Source organism: Bombina bombina, chromosome 2 (assembly GCF_027579735.1).
Source record: "Bombina bombina isolate aBomBom1 chromosome 2, aBomBom1.pri, whole genome shotgun sequence".
Lineage (NCBI taxonomy): Eukaryota > Metazoa > Chordata > Amphibia > Anura > Bombinatoridae > Bombina > Bombina bombina.
The window spans coordinates 1,254,101,691-1,254,114,437 of record NC_069500.1 but is presented as its reverse complement, the minus strand read 5'-3'; the positions used below and the strand labels follow the sequence as shown (position 1 = coordinate 1,254,114,437).

The 12,747-nt window shown below is 40.0% G+C and overlaps 1 protein-coding gene across 1 annotated transcript in view; it reads left to right on the top strand.

The window, feature by feature from the left end:
- Nucleotides 1-12,747, top strand: part of NWD2 (NACHT and WD repeat domain containing 2) — a 684,859-nt gene that overhangs the window by 442,837 nt on the left and 229,275 nt on the right. The window contains 1 exon segment of the mRNA XM_053704071.1: nucleotides 8,354-8,470. Coding sequence (XP_053560046.1) covers nucleotides 8,354-8,470 — 117 coding nt within the window.

Here is a 12,747-nt window from a genome sequence, read left to right as displayed (position 1 = left end):
GGAAATCACATCACTATCTAGAAGCAAACTAAAAAAGGTCCCTCTACATCTCACACAGAGGAGAGGGAACAGACTGTAATGTTTCTAACAAGTGTGAAATTGCTTTCCCATGTTCAGTAGAAAGCCTTGTATTTTATTTCACAGAGTTAAAGGGCCACTAAACCCAAAATCTTTCTTTCATGATTCAGATAGAGAATAGAAATTTAAACAACATTACAATTTACTTCCATTATTTATTTTGCTTCATTTTTTAAATATCCTTAGTTGAAGAAAAAGCAATGCACATGGTGAGCCAATCACACAATGCTTCTATGTGCAGCAACCAATCAGCAGCTAGTGAGCATATCTAGATATGCTTTTCATCAAAGAATATCAAGAGAATAAAACAAATTAGATGATATAAGTAAATTAGAAAAATGTTTAACTTTGCATTCTCTTTCTAAATCATAAAAGAAAAAATGTGGGTGGCATGTCCCTTTAACTATGTTCCAACTGCTTTTGGAGACAAATCCAGAGGATTAGGTTGTGCCTAAGATATATTCTGTGCCATGTCAGAGCTATAATTTTAGAAGTATTTTGTTTAGATTTAACCACAAATATTAAAAATCACATTTTGTCTTGGTGTGCATGTTTATATGTTTATATACAGCGTGTATGTATATATATATATATATATATATATATATATATTTATATATTTATACTGTGTATATACAGTATATATATATATATATATATATATATATATATGTGTGTGTGTATATAAATATATATATGTGTGTATGTATGTATGTATTTATATAATATATATGTATGTATAAATACACTGTGTGTATATATATATATATATATATATATATATTAGCATAGGAAATTAGCACATCTAGGAAAGTATCCCCGCTTGCTTTTCCCCAGAAATAACTCATATACAATGTTACCAATGCACAAGAGAATTCTGGGTAAGTTATGCAAATTAGATATGCAAATTCTCAGTTTTTTTGCTTCAAATTAATACTGTTTTAACACAGCTATCCTTTTAACAGGATTATTAAAGCAAACCAGAAATCACTCACTAGACAGCCTGTTTCGTTCTTTTTGGAACTCATCAGTAGGAGATAGATTTCTGGTTGCTGCATTGGTGAAGCTATTTTCAAGGTTAAACCAAAATTCATTAAAATTATGGGAGGAAATAAAAAACTTAAATTAAAATCATCCATGTCTCAAAATTAAATCAATGTAAATATTTGCATAGAAAATTAGCACATCTAGGCAAGTATCCCCGCTTGCTTTTCCCCAGAAATAACTCATATACAATGTTACCAATGCACAAAAGAGAATTCTGGGTAAGTTATGCAAATTAGATATCCAAATTCTCAGGCCTAGATTTAGAGTTGGGCGGTAGCCGTCAAAACCAGCGTTAGAGGCTCCTAACGCTGGTTTTGGCCGCCCGCTGGTATTTGGAGTCAGTCAGGAAAGGGTCTAATGCTCACTTTGCAGCCGCGACTTTTCCATACCGCAGATCCCCCTACGCCATTTGCGTATCCTATCTTTTCAATGGGATCTTTCTAACGCCGGTATTTAGAGTCTTGGCTGAAGTGAGCGTTAGAAATCTAACAACAAAACTCCAGCCACAGAAAAAAGTCAGTAGTTAAGAGCTTTCTGGGCTAACGCCGGTTTATAAAGCTCTAAACTACTGTGCTCTAAAGTACACTAACACCCATAAACTACCTATACACCCCTAAACCGAGGTCCCCCCACATCGCCGCCACTCTATTAAAATTTTTAACCCCTAATCTGCCGCTCCGTACACTGCCGCCAGCTACGTTATCCCTATGTACCCCTAATCTGCTGCCCCTAACATCACCGGCCACTATGTTATATTTATTAACCCCTAATCTGCCGCCCCCGCTATCGCTGACACCTGCATATTATTATTAACCCCTAATCTGCTGCTCCGTACACCGAGGCAACCTACATTATCCCTATGTACCCCTAATCTGCTGCCCCTAACACCGCCGACCCCTATATTATATTTATTAACCCCTAATCTGCCGCCCCCAACGTCGCCTCCACCTACCTACAATTATTAACCCCTAATCTGCCGACCAGATCTCACCGCTACTATAATAAATGTATTAACCCCTAAAGCTAAGTCTAACCCTAACCCTAACACCACCCTAAGTTAAATATAATTTAAATCTAACGAAATAAATTAACTCTTATTAAATAACTTATTCCTATTTAAAGCTAAATACTTACCTGTAAAATAAACCCTAATATAGCTACAATATAAATTATAATTATATTGTAGCTATTTTAGGATTAATATTTATTTTACAGGCAACATTGTAATTATTTTAACCAGGTATAATAGCTATTAAATAGTTAATAATTATTTAATAGTTACCTAGTTAAAATAATTACAAAATTACCTGTAAAATAAATCCTAACCTAAGTTACAATTAAACCTAACACTACAGTATCAATAAATTAATTAAATACAATACCTACAATTATCTACAATTAAACCTAACACTACACTATCAATAAATTAATTAAATACAATATCTACAAATAAATACAATGAAATAAACTAACTAAAGTACAAAAAATAAAAAGAACTAAGTTACAAAAAATAAAAAAAGATTTACAAACATTAGAAACATATTACAACAATTTTAAACTAATTACACCTACTCTAAGCCCCCTAATAAAATAACAAAGCCCCCCAAAATAAAAAAATGCCCTACCCTATTCTAAATTAAAAAAGTTCAAAGCTCTTTTACCTTACCAGCCCTGAAAAGGGCACTTTGCGGGGCATGCCCCAAAGAATTCAGCTCTTTTGCCTGTAAAAAAAACACATACAATACCCCCCCAATATTACAACTCACCACCCACATACCCCTAATCTAACCCAAACCCCCCTTAAATAAACCTAACACTAAGCCCCTGAAGATCTTCCTACCTTATCTTCACCTCACCGGGTATCACACCGATCCGTCCTGGCTCCGATGTCTTGATCCAAGCCCAAGCGGGGGGCTGAAGATGTCCATGATCCGGCTGAAGTCTTCATCCAAGCGGGAGCTGAAGAGGTCCATGATCCGACTGAAGTCTTCTATCAACAGCATCTTCAATCATCTTTCTTCTGGATGCATGTTCATCCCGCCGACGCGGAACATCCATCTTCACCGACGACTTCCCGACGAATGAGAACAGCCAATAGAATGCGAGCTCAATCTGATTGGCTGATCGGATCAGCCAATCGGATTGAACTTGATTCTGATTGGCTGATTCCATCAGCCAATCAGAATTTTCCTACCTTAATTCCGATTGGCTGATAGAATCCTATCAGCCAATCGGAATTCGAGGGACGCCATCTTGGATGACGTCCCTTAAAGGAACCATCATTCATCGGGAAGTCGTCGGTGAAGATGGATGGATCCGCGCTGGAGGTCTTGAAGATCAGCCGGTCGTCATCGGATTGAAGAACATAGAAGATGCGGCTTGGATGAAGATGTTTGCCGGTCCGGATGTCCTCTTCTGCCCGCTTGGATCCAGACTTCAGCCGGAGGGTGGACGTCACTCTTCAGCCCCCGCTTGGGCTTGGATCAAGATTCAGAGGCTTGGATCAAGACTTCGGTGGACGGATCGGTGAACATGGCATGGTGAAGATAAGGTAGGAAGATCTTCAGGGGCTTAGTTTTAGGTTTATTTAAGGGGGGTTTGGGTTAGATTAGGGGTATGTGGGTGGTGGGTTGTAATGTTTGGGGGGGTATTGTATGTTTTTTTTTTAATTTAATTAATTTATTGATAGTGTAGTATTAGGTTTAATTGTAACTTAGGTTAGGATTTATTTTACAGGTAATTTTGTAATTATTTTAACTATTTTAGCTATTAAATAGTTATTAACTATTTAATAGCTATTGTACCTGGTTAAAATAAATACAAAGTTGCCTGTAAAATAAATATTAATCCTAAAATAGCTACAATATAATTATAATTTATATTGTAGCTATATTAGGGTTTATTTTACAGGTAAGTATTTAGCTTTAAATAGGAATAATTTATTTAATAAGAGTTAATTTATTTTGTTAGATTTAAATTATATTTAATTTAGGGGGGTGTTAGTGTTAGGGTTAGACTTAGCTTTAGGGGTTAATCCATTTATTAGAGTAGCGGCGAGATCCGGTCGGCAGATTAGGGGTTAATTATTGTAGGTAGCTGGCGGCGACGTTGTGGGGGGCAGATTAGGGGTTAATAAATATAATATAGGGGTCGGCGGTGTTAGGGGCAGCAGATTAGGGGTACAAAACTATAATGTATGTTGCGGCAGTGTACGGAGCGGCAGATTAGGGGTTAATAATAATATGTAGGTGTCAGCGATAGCAGGGGCGGCAGATTAGAGGTTAATAAATATAACATAGTGGTCGGCGATGTTAGGGGCAGCAGATTAGGGGTACATAGGGATAACGTAGCTGGCGGCGGTGTACGGAGCGGCAGATTAGGGGTTAATAATAATATGCAGGGGTCAGCGATAGCGGGGCGGCAGATTAGGGGTTAATAAGTGTAAGGTTAGGGGTGTTTAGACTCGGGGTACATGTTAGAGTGTTAGGTGCAGACTTAGGAAGTGTTTCCCCATAGGAAACAATGTAGCTGCATTAGGAGCTGAACGCTGCTTTTTTGCAGGTGTTAGGTTTTTTTTCAGCTCAAACTGCCCCATTGTTTCCTATGGGGGAATCGTGCACGAGCACGTTTTTGAAGCTGGCCGTGTCCGTAAGCAACGCTGGTATTTAGAGTTGCAGTGGCGGTAAATATGCTCTACGCTCCCTTTTTGGAGCCTAACGCAGCCCTTCTGTGAACTCTAAATACCAGCGGTATTTAAAAGGTGTGGGAGAAAAATAGCACGCGTAGCTAACGCACCCCTTTGGCCGCAGAACTCTAAATCTAGCCGTCAGTTTTTTGCTTCAAATAATACTGTTTTAACACAGCTATCCTTTAAACAGGATTATTACCACAAACCAGAAATCACTCACTAGACAGCAAAACCAAAAGGTTAAACCAAAATTCATTAAAATTATGGAGGGAAATAAAAAACTGAAATTAAAATCCTCCATATCTCAAAATTACATCAATGTAAATATTTGCATAGGAAATTATCACATCTAGGCAAGTATCCCCGCTTTATAATTTTGAGACATGGAGAATTTTAATTTAAGTTTTTTATCTCCCCCCCATAATTTTAATGAATTTTGGTTTAACCTTGAAAATAGCTTCACCAATGCAGCAACCAGAAATCTATCTCCTACTGATTAGTTCCAAAAAGAACGAAACAGGCTGTCTAGTGAGTGATTTCTGGTTTGCTTTAATATTCCTGTTAAAAGGATAGCTGTGTTAAAACAGTATTATTTTGAAGCAAAAAAAATGAGAATTTGCATATCTAATTTGCATAACTTACCCAGAATTCTCTTGTGCATTGGTAACATTGTATATGAGTTATTTCTGGGGAAAAGCAAGTGGGGATAATTGCCTAGATGTGCTATTTTCCTATGCAAATATTTAAATTGATTTAATTTAATTTTGAGACATGGAGGATTTAAATTTCAGTTTTTTATCTCCCCCCATAATTTTAATGAATTTTGGTTTAACCTTGAAAATAGCTTCACCAATGCAGCAACCAGAAATCTATCTCCTACTGATGAGTTCCAAAAAGAAAGAAACAGGCTGTCTAGTGAGTGATTTCTGGTTTGCTGTAATAATCCTGTTAAAAGGATAGCTGTGTTAAAACAGTATTATTTTGAAGCAAAAAAACTGAGAATTTGCATATCTAATTTGCATAACTTACCCAGAATTCTCTTGTGCATTGGTAACATTGTATATGAGTTATTTCTGAGGAAAAGCAAGCAGGGATAATTGCCTAGATGTGCTAATTTCCTATGCAAATATTTACATTGATTTAATTTTGAGACATGGAGGATTTTAATTTCAGTTTTTTATCTCCCCCCATAATTTTAATGAAATATATATATATATATATATATATATATCCAATTAGCACGTGTTCCAGCACTCCAGCTTCAACTAATAATGAAGCACCTGGGTGCAATCCTCAATGGATTGTAGATAAGAGCTAGGAAAGGGAGGGCACTCTCAGGATTTATATACATCAAAGTTAGTTTATTGTTTATAACAACAACGTTAGAAAGTCATAAGGATAGGTCGACGTTTCAGCTTACATAGAAGCCTTCATCAAGACAGATGAACAACTCACAACGGCGACTAGCAGCCGCACACAACACCACCGGCAAATGAGAAATTTTGTCGGTGGAGTTGTGTGCGGCTGCTAGTCGCCGTTGTGAGTTGTTCATCTGTCTTGATGAAGGCTTCTATGTAAGCTGAAACGTCGACCTATCCTTATGACTTTCTAACGTTGTTGTTATAAACAATAAACTAACTTTGATGTATATAAATCCTGAGAGTGCCCTCCCTTTCCTAGCTCTCATATATATACATATATATATACACATCAGGGCTGCACGATTAATCGCGGATGCGGTTTTAAACCGTGATTAATCGCAGCGGTTTTAAAACCGCAAGAGTACGCAATTTAAAAAAAAAAAAAAAATCTTCAGATCGTCATGGAAACGTAGGCGTGGAGGGAGGATGAGAGGCGGACCATGTGCAGCCGTGGGCGCACCTGAGAATGCCCGCGAAACGGGCATTTTGGAAGCGATTGAAGAGTGTGTGGGAGTCATCTGGGAGTGTTGTGGTGGTGGTCAAGCAGTGGTGTGGCGGTGGGACAGCTCAAAGTTGTGAGCAATAAAGTGAATATTGTAAAATAAACTTTAAAGTGCCTTACTGATTTTTTTTTTTTTTTTTTTTAACTTCTGTGACACTTAACATTGAGTTTGATTACATATTACAATAATACAATATATTTTATTTATAAATGTTCATTAAGGGTTGCTTGTAGGATGTATTGTGAAGTGAATTATAAAATATATTATATTCAACATAATGTTACCAAAATATATATAAATAATATCTACTACGTACTGCGTAGTAGATATTATGTACGTAGATAGATTATAGAGGATGAATGACATATACAGTTACTTACTAGATAGATAGATGATAAATGTAATATTATATTTATTATTTATATTTATTTAATATATAATTTAGTTGAGTCAAGTGTAGATTCCCAGAAGATAGATCATCAATCATCAGTAGTAGTACACAGTGGTGCAGTGCACAACAAGTTTTTTTTATTTTTCCTCTAATTATAAGTGTTAATTTTTATGAAGCAAAACTGACCAATTCAATGGAATTTACAGATTTTGGGGTAAATTTTATCTCTCCGAAAACAGAAGTTATGAAGCAGCGGTCTAAAGAACTTGTCTGCCTGCTCTGAGGCGGCGGACAGAAATAAACCCGATCCAATACGATCTGGTTGATTGACACCCCCTGCTAGCGGCCGATTGGCTGCGAATCTGCAGGGGGCGGCATTGCACCAGCAGTTCACAAAAATTGCTGGTGCAATGATAAATGCCGACAGCGTATGCTGTCTGCATTTATCGATGTGCGGCAGACATGATACACTACATTGTATCATGTCCGCTTGCACATTAAGAAATTGACCCCTATATCTTGCCACCTCTAAGGTGGCAAAATTAAATCTCCGCGGTTGAGTTCGACCAAGGAGATTGACAGCTCCTGCCCACGCGCGATTGGCTGTGTGCGGGGCAGGGGGCGGGATTGCACACAAGCACAAAATTGCGCTCGAGTGCAATGGTGATTACCTGCGGGTAATTTCGCCCCGCTACAAGTGAGCTGAGGCGTATACGCTCCCCTGTCCGCCTCAGCTTTGATAAATCTAGCCCTTTCTGTTCTTTTTAGCCATCCTGTGTTTTAAGATATAATCTTTAAATTCCATTGAATTGGTCAGTATTGCTACAGACTTGAGAAAGGGAGGAATTCTTCTGAAAGCTTGTCAACCTATAAATGTATAGTTAGTACAATAAAAAAGTATCATTGCTCAATGCAATACTCTTGTTTTTTTTATATCTAAATCATAGAACTTACATGGCTACTCCAATCAACATGACTATTGTGTGTGTGTGTATATATATATATATATATATATATATATATATATATATATATATATATATATATATAAAAATATATATATAATTGCAAAAAGCTTACTTCTAGCGAAGTTAATGCTCGAGCAGGCACGTTAAATAAGGCTCCACTTGTAATCTTGCCCACAGTGTTTAATGTCCCTTTAATGTTTGTAATTGATAGAATATTGGATACTAATATTTCATGTGTATTATGTATCTTGTTGCAGGTAATAGATTTGTATTGGGGAGTGCCACCTGAGGAATGGGATAGCCCTGAACTTCAGAAGACTCGTATGAGGCTGTTGGAAGAGTGTCTGAAAACTTCTGCTGGTCCATGTTTTGTTGTGAGTATTAATAACCCTACTTTGTAAAGGCTACACGAGAAGTGTGTTGTGCCAATTAGCCAATCAATATTTGATTTCAGAAAATTATGTTATTATTAGACAATTGTGCAATACTTTTTGATGTGAAAAGATTTATTCAAGCATAAAAACAGACAGATATGCTGCAACGTTTCGGGATCACAGAACCTGGCCACCAGGAGGAGGCAAAGACACCCCAGCCAAAGGCTTAAATACTCCTCCCACTTCCCTCATCCCCCAGTCATTCTTTGTCTTTCGTCGAGGTTGGCAGAGAAGTGTCAGAAGTTTGTTTTTTGTCTCTTATGGAGGGTAGTACTCTTCGACTTGGGACGGGAGTTTTAAAAGGACACTGAACCAAAATGTTTTCTTTCGTGATTCAGCATGCAATTTTAAGCAACTTTCTAATTTACTCCTATTATCAATTTTTCTTTGTTCTCTTGCTATCTTTATTTGAAAAATGCATCTAAGCTTTTTTTTTTTATTCAGAACTCGGGACAGCAATTGTTTATTGGTGGATGAATTTATCCACCAATCAGCAAGGACAACCCAGGTTGTTCACCAAAAATGGTCCGGCATCTAAACTTATGCTCTTGCATTTCAAATAAAGATACCAAGAGAATGAAGAAAGTTTGATAATAGGAGTAAATTAGAAAGTTGCTGAAAATGTCATGCTTTATCTGAATCACGAAAGAAAAAAATTTGGTTCAGTGTCCCTTTAAGTAATCCTATCAGTCTCTCAGTGAGGGCCTGGATAAAAGTTAGAGTCCGGAGATGCAGGTCTTTCTGAGAAACCATCCCGACTCATTTTAACAGCTCCACAAGCAATCGGCGTTGTCAAACTTCACTTTGCTGCCTGCTTTCTTCTCTCAAGTCCATGGCGGAGGCAATGCTACTATCAGTCACACTTGAAGGGCAGTGTTCCTGTTTCCACGGCATAGATTCCGGTAAGATTGTTTCATTTTACTTCTTCATGAATGTACTGTCATACAAATGTTTCCGGTGAGGTGCCTACCTTGCGGGATTTACTAGACTATAGGGTCTCAGTGGGACTCCTTTTGTATCTTGGAATCAAGGGTTAATATCTCCTGAGGGGGATTATTGAACAGGGTTTTTTTTAATCGTGTTTGTTATGTGATTCAATCTGCTTATGTGTAGTGTTAACAGGGCTCATGGCTTGGAACATAAAGGCCTTTAGAAGTGACGCGACCTTATGGTTGGGCATGCTTTTTTGGACTGTACGGTTCACCTTGTGACTTTGCGTGATTACGTTCTGGTCTTCTATTTCCACATTCCTGACCGCATGGCGACGGAGAAATTCTGGTCCGCAGGGGTCTGGTTCATAGGAGGTGGTGAGTGCTCCAGCTATTGTGGGTGTCAGGTGCTGTTTAGTTTTTGTTTTTTCTTATAGTCCATATTTGCATATTCTCTATACAGTTATGGAGGATTCTGATGCTGGGACTGTTCAAATTTCAGATTCAGATTTTTTGTCCTGTGAAGAATCCGGTTTGGCCTCGTTGACACATGTTAATCAGTTATGTTCAGTATGCCGTATTAGTGCGCCTTGTTCCCCGGGCTCAGGGAATCAAGGGACCGCTGAGCCATCTGCCACTTGGGGCCCTGTCCTCCGAGAAGCGAGTTCCCTACCGCTCCCTCCTCCTACACATTCGGATAACCCAGATTATGTTTATCCCTCCTTGCAGGGCAGCTTGTTCCTCCCCGGAGGTTGCAACACGTTTTTCATATTTTTGGCAATTATTCATCTCCAGAGTCCAGGAGTTTATTTGCGATTGTTCTCGTGCCCTATTGTCCCGGGTCTCCCGGCCTTGGGAAGGCCTGTACAGTTCCCTGCAGGTGAAGCTGTCCCTGAGTGTTGTGCCTTTCGTTACAGAATAGCACGCCTACGCGTATTACTCAGACATGTTTTTCAGTTACTTAGATGACCCTATCCTTAACGGATACGGGAATCCACAGTCTTCTACTTTGAATGGCTCACCTCATTAGACATGAGGGGATGAAGTAATATCCTGATTGTCTGTTATTGAGATCCTTCCCAGTTTTGTTGGAAGATCAGGGTTCCGTTTGGCTGGTCCTGCAGGTAGGCCTGTTTCTTCTTGGGCATTAATCTACGGGTTTCCTTATATTTTCTTTTATCCAATTAGGATGTCTTTTATTTTTGTTTATATGCTTCTTTAAGGAACTTTCTGGGATCGATACTCACTGTTACTTCTGCGGAAGTTTGTTATGGGACATGTTAGTCCTATGTTTGTCACGTGGTGCCGTTTCTGCTTGGCTGGTCCGGTCGAGGCGCAGAGTGCTCATATTATCATTTGTGTTCCTTGTTTTTGTCAACAAGTTCAGCTAAGCATTCTAGAGGACCTGTGGATCTGTGAGGCAGGAAGGATTATTTCAGTCTTTATTAGCCCTCAATCTGGTTGACTGGGTCAGTGGAGTCCTGCTGCATCACTCTCTCTTTTGTCTGATATTATCGGGACCTAGAGTTTCCTCCCCCATGCTGTGGAGGGTTGGAGGGCTTAGCGCCCTCTTGCCGCCGATTTGGGTGGTTTGGCCTTCTGAGGCTCTGGGAGCAGCTGCGGCTATTTGCACATTGACTGTGTAATATCAAGCTGTTTTCATGAGACCTTTTTGGTTCCTCCGTTTCTCCGTAAGGGTTGGGTCTCCTTTTAAGGACCGGGTTTTCCCTCCGGGAGATGGTTGTTCCCTTTTAGGGACTCTGGGCATGGTCTCCTTTGGGCTCTGCTTAGGGTTCTTCCCCGGAGCTGGGGATGCTCCACATCCTTTTCTCTCTGTGACCCTCTGATATATGGAGGTGATGTGGAGACCAGCCTTTGCTCGAGTGTTTTTGGCCTCGAGTTATTTCCTTTCTTGTGGTCCTGTGGCTCTAGTGTTGTTGTACGACTTTTAATGCCTTAGCTCCTTTGGATCGTTGGATTTCGGCAAGGAATGGTCTCTTCCTTGGATCGGGACTTGCGAGTTATTCTCGTTATCCAGGTTGATCTGGATATTGCACTGATATCTCCCTGTGGGTCTGTTTTTTATATCAGACTGGGTGTTAAGTTCTCGGTTATTGTTTGTTTAAACAATTGGGTGCTTGGACCTATCTTTACCGTGGTGCTTCCGGTTGCTGAAGCTTCACTCAGCATTTTCCCTTGTGGATCCCATTGCGGGTGTTACAGGACTTTTAGGCTCTAGGGCTGGTTCGGGGTTCCCCAGTTCCAGGAAACTTGGGCTATGACCTTTACTCTGACTAATTGACCGTGTTATGGTTGGCCTGGTTTTCTGAGTGCCGATACTCACTGGACTTGACTTACGACTGTATGGTCGGTTTCTCTTGGTCAGCTTGCTGTAGTAACCTTATGGATTCACTGCTCTGCAGGCGAATGGGTTTGCAGTGTCACTGCAGCAACTATTGCACATTGGATGTGTGTTAGCGAGCAAAATTTTTAGGGGGATTCCTTCCATGTTCGTTTGCGTTGGAGGTTTGATCTCTCCTTTAGCCTTTGGCTTTGTGTCTTGTGGGCAGGTGCCCTGCCTTTCTGGCCCCATTCTTTTTCTTAGGGTGGGGGCTTATTCTCCTTCTTATTGAGGTGTGGTCCTTTTCTTAGGGCTTCTCCTGGATTCAGGAGGTTGGAACTGAGAGTTAACCTTTCAGAGAGGGGTATTCTCTCTGGGTTGTTACGTTCCATCTGGAGTCTTGCTGTCTCCGTCTTGAGACTATGTCGGGCCCTTTGCTAGATTCCTTTGGGTCTACGGCCTTGTCGTCTGTTCCTAAGGAGTCGGGTTGGCACCCGTGCTCTGTTGGGATGGCTGTGGCCATTCTTTCGCTCGTTTTTGAGCTTGTGCTGGGGTTCTTCTGTTCCCCTGTTCAGACCTGCCGACGCTTGGGCAGGCCCGGCTGGGAGTAAGTTCTGAGATGCGTTGTCATCTTCCGGATCTAGGTTGGCATAGTTGCTAGCTCCCTGGGCTTGCAAGCAGGAGGTCCAGGGTTCCAATCCATCTTCTAGTTCTGGTTGTAACCACTCATTCTTGGGGGTGCAGTGGGCCTCATTGAGGTTATGTGCTTCCTCCTTTTGGAGACCTATGTGTAGGTCTGGCGGCTTAAATTGCCTAGAGTGTGCTCTCTGTCTGGGAGGTTTTTTTTGGCAATCTGTTCTCTTGCTGGTTGCTTTTTACTTCTCAGCAAGTATTCTGTGTCATCCTGATGATGGCTGCGTGTTCTTGACTCAGGGTTTTTCGTCTGG